Source organism: Sorghum bicolor, chromosome 4, assembly GCF_000003195.3.
Source record: "Sorghum bicolor cultivar BTx623 chromosome 4, Sorghum_bicolor_NCBIv3, whole genome shotgun sequence".
Classification (NCBI taxonomy): Eukaryota; Viridiplantae; Streptophyta; class Magnoliopsida; order Poales; family Poaceae; genus Sorghum; species Sorghum bicolor.
The window spans coordinates 134534-147018 of NC_012873.2; the positions used below are offsets into that span (position 1 = coordinate 134534).

At 39.4% G+C, this 12485-nt stretch overlaps 1 protein-coding gene across 1 annotated transcript; it reads right to left on the minus strand.

The window, feature by feature from the left end:
• Positions 234 to 8241, minus strand: LOC110434972 (kinesin-like protein KIN-6). The gene is made up of 22 exons (XM_021460124.1): positions 7620 to 8241; positions 6636 to 6841; positions 6411 to 6531; positions 6000 to 6094; positions 5653 to 5767; positions 5506 to 5571; positions 5296 to 5358; positions 5148 to 5198; positions 4740 to 4822; positions 4211 to 4325; positions 3886 to 3940; positions 3639 to 3760; positions 3193 to 3435; positions 2673 to 2736; positions 2514 to 2584; positions 1975 to 2092; positions 1605 to 1769; positions 1432 to 1523; positions 1096 to 1248; positions 888 to 979; positions 727 to 799; positions 234 to 632 (listed from the first exon to the last, which is right to left on the minus strand). Exons 1-22 carry the CDS (start codon positions 8058 to 8060, stop codon positions 513 to 515), a joined length of 2724 nt encoding a protein of 907 aa, XP_021315799.1. The 5' UTR covers positions 8061 to 8241; the 3' UTR covers positions 234 to 512.

Here is a 12485-nt window from a genome sequence, read left to right on the forward strand (position 1 = left end):
TTTAGTTGCAATATATAAATATATATATATATATATAATAGACAGTGTGGTATTTTCACTTATATTTGATAAATATTGTCCCATCATAAACTAAGTAGACTTAAAAGATTCGTCTTGTAAATTACATACAAACTGTACAATTAATTATTTTTTTAATCTATATTTAATGCTTCATGTATGAGCCGCATGATTCGATGTTACGAAAAATCTGAAAAAATTTTGCAAAATCTATAAGGAACTAAACAAGGCCTGATAATTACTTTCATTTTCCAACGAAGCAGCAGCATATATGCAACCGCAATGCCATCCACAAGAAGACTGCCACAGTATTATACGCATAGATCAAGTGCAAGTGCAGCCAACACCTTGCTACAAACCACCATGCTCAGCCTAAACAACAACATGGCTTTTCATCTGTCAACGAGCTGCTGCAAAATAACATGTCATGTCATGCGGTGCCTCCTCTATTGTTAGCATTAGCCATTGGCTTCACCACATATTATGAAGGTACATTATGCTATCCTTCCTCCACGAACTGGACCGCCCGGACGGCCTTTCATCAGAAGTTGCACAAGTGCATCTGATCTCCCGGTTGGCACCCTGGATCTGGATGATGACCTGCATCTTTCTTCCTATAATCACCACCAACCGCAGCCCAAGTCAGCCCAACCTATATGTGCATTCCGAAACTTCTGCTATTTTCAATATACACACATACATACGTACCATTTCGTTACCCGCATCAATGTCAGCGCTGGTGAATTCCCTGAGCAACATAGCGGCAGCTGGCTGTAACCTCCTGCTCAACCAAACCCCGAGACCAATTAGTTGTTGCATGATCACCATGTATGTTTCTACTTGTACACACAACATAATCGTGCATTCACCTCTTGGTTTTCTTCATACTGTCAGGCCTAGATCCAAAAGCTTCCTTATGTGTATCTGCAGTTTCATCTGCCTCCCTGCACTTGCTTGGAGCCTAGGGGGGCAACAATCACAAGCAACACAGCTGTATAAGAAAATATATTCCCAGGACAACTTCTAAGCTGTGTATAATTTCAGTGATACATTCAAGGCAAACAAAGTACTTCAAACCTTTGCAGCTTTCGCTAGGGCATGATCACACTTTTGGTCTGGAGCTTGACCACAGTCTATACCATGCGCCAGCTCCACGGTAGCCTTTTCTACAGCGGGTTCGCATCTTTCAGATTTCTGGTTCAGTTCCTCAAGCTTCGTTTCAGAAGCAACCTAAACAAGTATAACCGGTTTGTCAAGTTTCCTAACAAAGACATGCATGGTACAACTGACTTGACTACAGAAATAAGATGGAAAACTCAACCTGAGAACAATACAGGAATATTGCTGTAAACTACCCTCAAGCTAATTTGGGCAGTGGCTGAGAATAATTAAATAAATAAATTCATTCCTTACCCTTCCAAGCAAGGAAGACTCACTGGAGCTGGTACCTTCTGTGTCAAAGTTCACTTGCTGTGAAGAGCTCCAAGATTCAGGATGCTTCTCTTCTATTCAAAGATCCAATAAAATTGTCATAAAATTGCATCAGAGCAAGAAAACATTCCATGAAAGATTAAAAAGCTCTTCACCTCTTATATTAATATCATGTTGAATATCCTTATCCTCTACTCTGATCTTGCTCAACTCTTCCGTTCCTTCTTCACTTTGCCCTATGGTAGCTATCTTGCTACTAGTAGTACACTGTGGAGATAGCCTGGTTTTTTCAGTGTTCAGGCACAGAAGTGCATCATCTTCTGCAGAAAATTAAAGTATACCCCTGATGATCTTTTACCTAGTAAAATTCATGAAAATTCAAGCAAACAGGTTTTCCTTATGAAAGATTTAATCATCTTTTAAGAGGGAGTCCAGTCTCTACAGGACAAGAAATACGACTCCTAACTTCCTGTAGATTACCATGTAAAATTATTTAGAAAAAAAAAGTATAGAAATATGAGATACCTGTCAAGCTTTGATCTGAATAGCTAGATGCAGGCATTGCACCACCAGTGTGTGCAGGTATTGGCACAGTAAAACTTTCAGATCTATCCAATTCCTTATGAAGCACTTGTAACTCTACCTAAAAGAACAGGAAAAAGGTAAAGATAATATGTTACTATTATTTCCCATGTATATTTGGTCTAGTGAACTCTAATGAAAATTCTTGCCACAACCCACAAGTGATAATAGCAAAACAATAGCAATAAAGCCTACTAATCCCAAGCACTCTGGGTAGGCTGTTACTGATAAAGAAGCAGTAATATGCATTTAGAAAGAGGAGCAACCTTGGTACCTCTTTTTTCTATGTCAAACTTTGAACAAAAAACATTAAGATGGCATGATTTCTCTGGCTAAAAAAGGATTGTAATGCATATCAGTACAAAATGAAGCATCATTTTACAATATATTAGGTTGCATCACTACAAGTAGATACATGAAATTGATAACACTTTGCTCAAGTGGGTGCAGAAAACAGTCGAATACACAAGGTAAGCATGAACCTTAAAATCTCTGGAGCACACTTGTTCATCTATCAAAGAAACAGACGAAGCATCACAACTATCAGATTCCCCTGTCACACAAAGAGAAAATTAATTCAGGACTAGAAACAACCAATTTAAAATGTTGCTTCTGGCACATTTACAGTGAACAGACTTAACCTTTCAGGATACAAGGAGCTGAAGAATTTTGAGGACCACAGCATGTCAATTCTTGTGCTTCTACCTGTAAGAGGGGGGGGGGGGTATTTATTGGTTTATCTTGTAATTTACAAGATCATATCAAGGAAGGCCTAATGTATCTGAATGCTCTTCTGACAATGGTATAGCTTAAAAATGTACAGCTGACTGCATTTTAGAAAACAATGAGATGCCAGAACTGCTTCTGACTTGGACACTAGCAATAGATGCTAGATAGAGAAAAGAAGATACTACAAAAAAAAGGAAAAATAAGAATATGAGCTGATAGTAACACTCCATGTTCCAAAAGAATAATAACTATCCTTTTAACATATGTTCCATTGGCTGCAGCCAAGGGTGTGGCCTTTCGTATGAATTTTTAGCATATCCTGGTACCAACAATCCTTGTTTTCCCAAATAACCAAGAAGATAAATGAAGGTCACTAAAGTTCCAAAATAACAGATGAATCAAGATTTGTGTATTGAAGTTTCTTTTGCTTACATGCAAATTATCTTCTGAAGTATCATACGATCCCAGGTCAGGTTGATTTGATACAGAAACCAAACTCTGAGCAGCTTGACCAGATGATGAAGAATCATCATGGTTAACAGAGTCATCTTCAGTTATTGGAGGGCTCTTGCATGAACAATACTTTACAGCCTCCAGCTCCTTTTTCAACTCCATAATTTGGATATCTTTATCTCTAATCAATTCTTTCATGCTTTCAGCAGCATTCTCGGACTCCTATTATGACAGCATAAAGTGAAAAAAAAGTACGATGGAAATATAATTACCTTTTAATGGTAATAACATTGCAAGAACATTCACCATGAAATATTACACAAAAAAGGGTATTTGAATCCTGTATTAACCACACAAAAAACCTCTTATATTGAACAGAGTTCCACATATCATGCTCAGAAGTAAAAACAGGCATCGGAAATTACCAAAAGTTTGTGTTTATACTGTCTTAATACAGTCAATAAAGCCCTGGCAAAGTTTGTCATTATTGCTTCGCTTCTGGGTACTCTTGGCATCTCTGAGTTGAGAGACACATGCTGTGCGCCATCTGTACCCATTTCAAATATTATTGCAATATTGAAAGTAAATAAAAGGTTCACTGGTACCACAGATAACTTGTAGCAAAAATAAAGCATGTGACATTGAAATACATCATAAGTGCGTACACAGAACCTTTTTCAGAAACTTTAGAAATATCATCTGTATCAACATTTTCCTTAACTTCAACCTGCAAACATAAAATATATGACAACACAGTCCCACTAAGAAATAATACCTTCCCTAGTCCTATAGTTTTTAAAACAAGAGCAGTGCTTATGATCAGATGGTTATATCTTTGCTTAAGACAGCAAAGACATAACCATTCAGTAAAAATACATATGGTATTGGTATGTATGTGAATTGAAACTTTGGGTCAACATGCTGCAGTGCACGGAAGCTATCTATACAGTATTAAATGTAAACACACTCAAATATTGAAGGTAAAAGCAATTTGTACCACAAAGACTTCAGGCTTCTGAACCTTCCTTTTTTTCTTGTTCTCTTGGCAAATCAACGAAACATTGATTCTCTTTTGGGAAGCCAAATCAGAAGAGTCCTCAAGACTAGTGTATCTGACAATATAACAGGAAGCAAAATGAATGAGAATCAGAAAAGGGTAAATTAGAGATCTTGGCTACAAGATTACCAAGAAATTAAATAACTTACAAAAAACAAAGAAATACCCTAAATGGGACATACTATGATTAAGTGATCAAAAACAAGTTTCTAGAAAAGCTAGTTGATTTTGATTAAGTGATCAATGTTGCCACTTTCCTCACCATTTCTTCTAATTGAAGCTACATACTATGATCTTACAAGATTAGCAAGATTCTATTAATAGTTACAATTACAAACCTTATAAATACTGATATGCTTGGCACCAATAAGCAATCTAATACCACCTTTCTCACTAGTTATGTTTTATTCTTCTCAATTATAGCAAAACAAAAGAAAATGAATCGGTGTAGTAAGGTGAGTAATAGTACTTTATTTTCATGTAAGGAGATGCTTGTCTAAGCAAAAATGATGTATCCAAATAATCATCATCCCCTGGCTTCACATTCAAGATCTGAAAAACAAGGGCAGATAATTAAAGTAATAAAGATAAAAGCACACAAGAATCAACATGTACACCGAAGGGTTAGCACCAGGATTATATAGCACTAAAAACCTCTTGCGCAAAAAAATATGTAGCACTAAAAACCTACCACCACCCTTCTCTTTTACTTGAGTTTTGGATATTGCAAGGTCTCCAATTTTTTTCACTTACTTTTTCCAAGCATTTTTTTTGTTTATATTTATTGAAAATATAGTCATTGGAAAGTGTTGATCATGACAAAAAAACAATATACTTTATATGTTACAAGTGATAATTTCAGGTCCAAGTAGCATACCAGAGTCATTTTCTTCCTTCCTTCTAGGTAGTCTCTTAAGTACCTTGTCAACTATAAAAAATTGCAAAAGATTTAGAAGCTAACATTGAAATTTCAATTATAAAATAGTCTTATATACTACTGCTTTAAGCGAATTAAGAAACATCACCATGGAATTCTTGAAATGCTTTTCCAAGGGCTTCTTCTGATTTTTCTGATGTTCTAACAGAGACTGCAATTACCAATACAAAAAAAGAAAAGAGTTAGTGAACAGGCTATCATCTTCATTAATTCAAAGATGCAAATGAGTGAATGATAGTGTTTTGCAAGTAGACTGCAGTGAAAGAAGAGATTCAGGAGAAAAGCCATTTGGCAGTACCCTCAAACAGAGACTGAAAACCATGGATGTGTTGTTGATGAAGTTACTTTCTAACAGCCTTGAACCCTGCAACAAACGGTTAATCATTTTTCAGAAACGAATCTTTGTTTTATCATATTACAAAGTAACGCTGATGGAGAAACAGACTTGATTTCCGGTTCTCCTTTCCCGCTCTGCGCCAGCAAGGTCTGCTATGGTAAGAACAGCACTACTAAGTGGATGTTCACTGTCTGCGCGTATTGTGATGATGCACTGAGATCGACTGCAATACAGAATGAAGTTCACTTTAATATTATATTTATAAACATGATTTAAAAGTTATTTGAAAGACCTAGAATAGAAGCAAGCAAATAGTGGTGCTCACTAGTGAAACACTATGTCTGTTATGATTATTAAGAAAAAAAATTCCAAGGTACACAAGTAATATATTCTGAACAAAAACATCCATTACAAAAGAACAAGGGAACATATTCGTAAGGAGAGCAAGAGCATGCCTTGAGTTGCTGTTAGCATTTGTTGCAGCCGTGCTGCGTTTTAGCATACCACGTAAAACCAAGCTTTCAGCATCTGTAGGATTTGAAAGGGCAACCTGCAGAACAAATTAAAGCTAACAACTTATTGTCTGCTACAGATATATCAGTCATATCGGTCTCTTCCCTGATGCGATTCAAATGACATGTACTGTTTCAACTTCCAGGACATTCATGTGATCAGATTCCAAATAACAGCAAGAAATGCAAATTCCTCACAAGATTTGCACAGCACCTTCCCACCCATGTTAATTGTGACTATCTGACTGGAATTCTCAGGAGGTGACAACAAGAAATGCAATTCAAACTGAAATCAAAGAGACAAAGGATACTCAATCCTATCAAGAGTGTTCAAGGTGTTTGGTTGAGAACTACCTCTTGAAGACCTTTAATCGCTGACTGCTGAAGAACACACTCCACAGAATCAGACAATAAATCAAGAATGCGTTCCCCTTTTCCCTCAGAAAGTATCTCAAACATCGATAGAAAAAATGACCTGTTATTGTCATAGAAAAGAAACATCAAGATATGGTTCCGTCCATACCATAGCTTGCAAATATAACTAGGCACTACATGTGAAAGTGAAACAACATATTTTACCTTGCTGGTTTACTAGCAACCTTGTTTTCGCCTTGTGTGTCGAAGATTCTCCTCAGCGTGAGGGGTAGTATACCAGGATTCCTTGGGGAACCAAAGATGGTGTGCGTCTTTCCAGAGCCTGTGGGGCCCATTGCAACCAGAAGGCCGCTCTTTCCGCCCAGGAAGTCATCCACCAGAGGATTCATGACTTGCACGAAGATATCATGCTGTGAAGAGGAAAGTGGACTTAACCTTTAATCAAGCTAAATCGCTAGTCGGTACAGTACATACTGCCTATCTTGATTGGAGGAGACTTCAGAATAATATAATTCGATATACCAAAGAAAGGAATAAGAACAACAGGGTACATAGATACTCTGGGTTGTTTAACACTCCTACTCACGTCCACGAGTTAAGGGAGTTGATGATGACTGGTGACCATGGTACAATAATCACGAATGTCCAATATTGGAAAATTGGATAGAATTTTAGTTTCTAAAGAGTGAGAGGATATCTTCACATATGCTATTGTTAAAAGGCTTCCTAGAGAGATACGTATATCGGACCATACACCTCTCATAATTCTTTTGTACCTGTTAAATCTGTAAATGTTAAATCTGTAAAACATATACAGTTCATGTTTGAGTTGAGGTGGGTAAATAATCTTGAGTTTCATGACTTAGTGAAGAAACTGCTGTCAAAACTGTGCAAAGCGCAGAAATTAATAAAGCTCTTTAAACAATATATATACTTCAAAGGCTTGGGGATTTAATTTGCAAAGTGATATAAGGGCACTCACAATGCAAGACTCTATCATAGAGTCCAAGACAATTAATTATATATTATTTATGATATTTTGCTGATGTGGCAGCATATTTATTGAAGAAAGAGATATAAAAAATAAGACTCCAAAGTCTTATTTAGACTCTAAGTCTACATTATTCAAGGTAATAAATAACTTTAGACTGATAGAGTCTGCATCGTGAGTGCCCTAAGAAAGAGAACCTGGGTGGAGTTGGACGGGAAAACAGCGGAGAAGCCATCGAAGACCTCGGTCCGACCTCGCTTGGCGTCGACGAGCTTCGACCGTGGCACAGTTAGTGCGACAGAGTTGGGTCCGGTGGGCGCGAGGCAGACCTCCTCGGGCCCGGGTTCGACTCCGGCTCCGGCCTGCTTGGGCTTCCGGCGCGGCTCCTTGGGAGCGGGCACTGGACGCCTTCGGTCGCGTTGGTCTGGGAGTGGACGGATGCGGAGGAAGACCTTGAGGCGGTCTTGCTGCGGCGGCGGACGGGGAACTGAGGCGGCGGACGCTGCTTCCTCGAGCAGGCGGGAGACGGAGGAGGCCTTGGACTTGGCGCCGGTGAACGGGGTCGGTGGAGGCCTCGCGCGGCGGGGTGGGTTCCGCCGGACGGTGGTGGGAGGATGAGGCGGGGAGGTGGCCTCCATCGCAACTCAACTCCACACACGGGCACACGGCCGGAATCTCGCCGGGTGGATGGATCGATCAAGCGTCGCGGCGTCGCGGACGGCGGTTCCCCTTCCCTTCCCCGGCTGGCCGGCTCCCAGTCCCAGCCCAGTGGACTCTAACGGGAGGAGAAGGGAACTTCAAATTTCGAATGCCGCCGCTGCAAATTTCATTTCTCACATCAAAGAAAAGAAATATGAAATGAAATGAATTCAAGTCTCACTTTTCGGGACCGGGAGTGCGGCTGGTGCGCGTGGTTTTAGTTTGCAAAAAAAAAATGTCACATGAGATACCGGCACATATTTGAAATATTAAATATAGACTAATAAAAAACAAATTACCTAACTTGTCTGAAAACTATGATATGAATTTATTAAGCCTAATTAATCTGTCATTAATACATATTAGTTAGTGTAGTAATTATGGATAATCATGGATTCAATTAGACTTAAAAGATTTGTCTCGGAATTTATAAGTAAATTATATAATTAGTTTATTTTATCTATATTTAATACTCGTGTCGAAAGATTTGATGCAATAAGTTGAAAAAATTTTGGGTCTTAACTACCGCTAAAATTAGTAAGGGGTTGCGAGTTGGGCTGTGGAGAAGGGTTATTGTGCTAGTGTTTGGGAGTTCTTTTTTCACACAAAAGTCATCACTTTATTTCAACAGCATCTAGGTCTTCTTTAGTTGGTGAAAAAATTTAGGTTTGGCTACTGTAGCACTTTCATTTGTATTTGATAATTATTGTCCAATCACAGACTAATTAGGTTTAAAAGGATTTGTCTCACAAATTACGGACAAACTATGCAATTTGTTATTTTTTATCTATATTTAATGCTCCATGCATATGTCCAAAGATTTAATGTGACTAAAAATCTTGAAAAAAATAGAATTTTAGGGTGAACTAAACAAGAGGCCCTACTTGCTATCAGGAAACAAAGTTCACGGCAATGCGTCCCTTAAAGGGCACTGATGTTCATAAAAGTGATTAGTACAATTAATGAAAATGGGAAAGATTGAAACTGGATGGCTGTAAATGCTTGATTTGCTAACATATGAGCTATATGGTTGAGATTCCTACCAATCTTGTAAATCTTGAAGTTGTTCTGTCTATATATTATGATTCATGATTTCGTGAGTGAATGTTTTGATCCTTCAGTTTGATGGTGATAAATGACATGTTTGTGCTATTGAGGAAGTTGACTAATTATTAATTGTGTGATAAGTAGTTTTGGATTATGTAGATTAAGCAAAGAAGCCATCGAACCCACTAGAGCTAGAGGTGTAGATTCAGCCATTAGGGCCGACACAAAGTTGTTGACCCTCACTTGAATGTATACACTTTGGGTTGGTTGTACTTGGGTGTTGATGATGACCCCCCCCCAATCCAGCTTCCATGGCAAGTTTAAAAGGTTCTAATATGGATAGAGGGAGAGCGAATAGTCTATTTAAAAACTCTACAAAGCACTAAAGCAAAAAGATCAGTATAACAAATGGTGCAAAGTAATTTTGCTCTAGCTCTACAAAGATTGCAAGCCATCTATCCAACAATTCTAGTTGCTAAGGTCAGTAAACACGCAAGAGCTATGTCACTACAACCTACACATTGAACTAAGCTACACAAGACAAATCTAGTAACTAAATCTAATTACACTACTTTGCTAGAAAGTAAAGAGGTAGAGATGTGATCTATTATACTGTTGTGTACAAGTAAGTGAACCAATCGGCACGCTAGTTCACGTTGTCTCGACCAACACTTCGTAGTTCGGCAACCAATTGAGGATTCACACCCAAGCTCCTCCCAGAGCACTGCAAGAACCTGCCGTAAGCGAGGTATCTCAATGACACAAGCAAATTACTAGAATTACCATTGGCTCTCCGTTGGAGAAGGTACAAGCCCCCTCACACCGGGAGATGGCCACAAACAATCACCAGCTCATATCAATCCTCCTCTACTGCTCCAAGCCATCTAGGTGACAACAACCACCAAGAATAACAAGAATTCCGCAGCTCAAACGATCCCCAAGTGCCACTAGATGCAATCACTCATGCAAATGCACTTGGAATCACTCTCAATTTCACTATGATGATGAATCAATGACGGAGATGAGTGGAAGGTATTTGCTTAGGCTCACAAGGATGTCAAATACATCAAAGTGCCAAGAGAGACACCCAAGAGCCGGCCACTATGTATTTATAAAGATCCCCAATAAATAGAGTTGTTAGCTCCAAAAATAGCCACTATCGAGGTGTCGGATGCGTTAATACCAAGACATCAAACGTAGCCTAGCGTCCCACGCTGCTTTGTTAGTAGCTCTCGATTGTTGCCACGTATGCTCGGTTAAACAGCCGGTAATCTCCAACAACGTTAACGTACTTGGTCACGTGGCGTCGGACGCATCACGTGCTATGCATCGGAGACGCCTCGGACGCGTCCAACGGTATGCCATCGGATGCGCCTCAGCGTCTAACGCACACTGCTTAAAAACAACGCCCGTGACCCTGCTGACGTCACAGCTCCAACACTCAACAGTGTTCTAGCCGCGTTCCATTTCAGAGCGTGGGACACGTCGGTGAACCACTATGTGCTGCATCAAAACTCCATCATGCGTCGGATGCTGGCTCAACGTCGGATGCTTCCACAGTCGGGGGCCAGCGTGTGTATTTTCACTCTCGCGACTTCTCTAAAAACCTGTCTCAGGCGTAACGGAAAATATGCATTTTATTTCCACAAAAGCGTCGAATCCCGCCAAGAGACCCAACTCCTCTCCACCTCTTCAACCTTTGCTCAAAAGTGTTAACCACCAAGTGCACCGCCTTGTGCATGTGTGCTAGCATATTTTCATAAATATTTTCAAGGGTTAAGTCAGTACACATTAGGTTTCAAATGCATGCATATGATTGATAACACTTAGTGGCACTCGATAGACCGCTAGGACAAAGAATTCCTCTATTTATAGCATGACTATCTATCCTAGATATGATCATAACTTCTATGGTGTCTTGATCACCAAAATCAAAATCCTATTTATATCTTTGTCTTCATCTCCATAGGATTTTGTTTTTCCCTTCTTTTTTTTTAAGTTGAGCACTTGATCACCTTGTGGTCATCACCACCATCATCATGATCATTTCTTGCTCCACCACTTGACATGTACCAACCTCATCTAATGTACACACTTAGCATAAAGGTTAGTAATTTAGATTTCATTAATTATTTAAAATCAAACTAGAGCTTTTTAAAGTTGTGGTTATGTAACACCTAGAACCTGGCGACAGCGCTGGAAGCATGATTCTATATTGGTTCTGTGGTGGTGCAGTGTTCTCGTACGTCAGATTGTGCATGATGAGTCCATGTATTATATTACATGCCGATTACATGCCGATGTAGAGGATGTAGCTCGCACAAGGTGTTGTGCCATTGATGGCTCGAAGAAGGGGGAGACCCAAGTAGCATCGGGGGAAAACATTTTCTTTGACATCCAAGAGTCTCTAGGTTGTGAAGACTAAAGTTAAAGTTAATTATTGTTTTAATGATGATGTAGTGATGGATTAAAGTTATGCACTTATGCTTAAGCTATCCATGGTTATTAAGTTTGAAGAATAAATGATGAATTATGTGGTTGTTGAAGTGGATCCGTTTTGTGTTGTATTGCATTTGATGAGAAAGTATAGTATATGCATGTTTATGCCAGACTCTGATGCTATTATCGCTATTTGTTTTATTATATAATATATTTGCATCGACGAGTACCAATTTCTCCTCTTTCCGCACTTGCACAAAAATGGCAGTGAATGTTACTACTTACTAGTGTGCATGCATCACGCACGCAACGATGCAGGCGAGATGTGGGTTCTCTGCTGGTGTTACTACCTTGGCACCTTCCGTAGACACCAGATGGGATCAGTTCCCTTGGCATGAAGGCCGAAGCTACCGGCTTACATGTTTGAACCAATTGATTAAGCAAGATGGATATATATAATAGTGGTATTAATAAATTAGTTACAAATTAAATAAAAACCTAGAGCTAGCACACAAGACAGAGTTAGAAAATGCAGCATGCAAAGCCCATTTCCATATTAGTACATAAGGAAATTAGTAGCAATGTGGTGCTCATCTTTTCCTTTCCCTGATCCGGTCCATATATGGACGTGTGCTAGCCGAATCGCCCGCGTCACACAAAGCGAGCAGGAAGGAGCAGCAGCTGGTATGTGTACAACTAGTAGCTAGTTGTACGTAGTACGTATATATATATACACAGCTTGGGTTTTGCTGGCTAGCACACCAAAGACCAAAGCAAGCAATACACGCAGCAGGAGGAGGAGGAGATGACCAACAACATCGTACCAACACGTACACCAGCAGCATAGGAGCGAGGGGCCGGGGGTGCTGCAATCGTCC

Bases quoted from the DNA above. Each gene is read 5' to 3' on its own strand.
- LOC110434972 (XM_021460124.1), bottom strand. From the start codon at position 8,060: ATGGAGGCCACCTCCCCGCCTCATCCTCCCACCACCGTCCGGCGGAAC. The intron at 5,572-5,652 runs GTCTGTTTCTCC...CGTTTGTTGCAG, and splicing joins AAAGGAGAACCGGAAATCAA to GGTTCAAGGCTGTTAGAAAG. The intron at 3,436-3,638 runs GTAATTTCCGAT...CTGTCATAATAG, and splicing joins AGTATAAACACAAACTTTTG to GAGTCCGAGAATGCTGCTGA.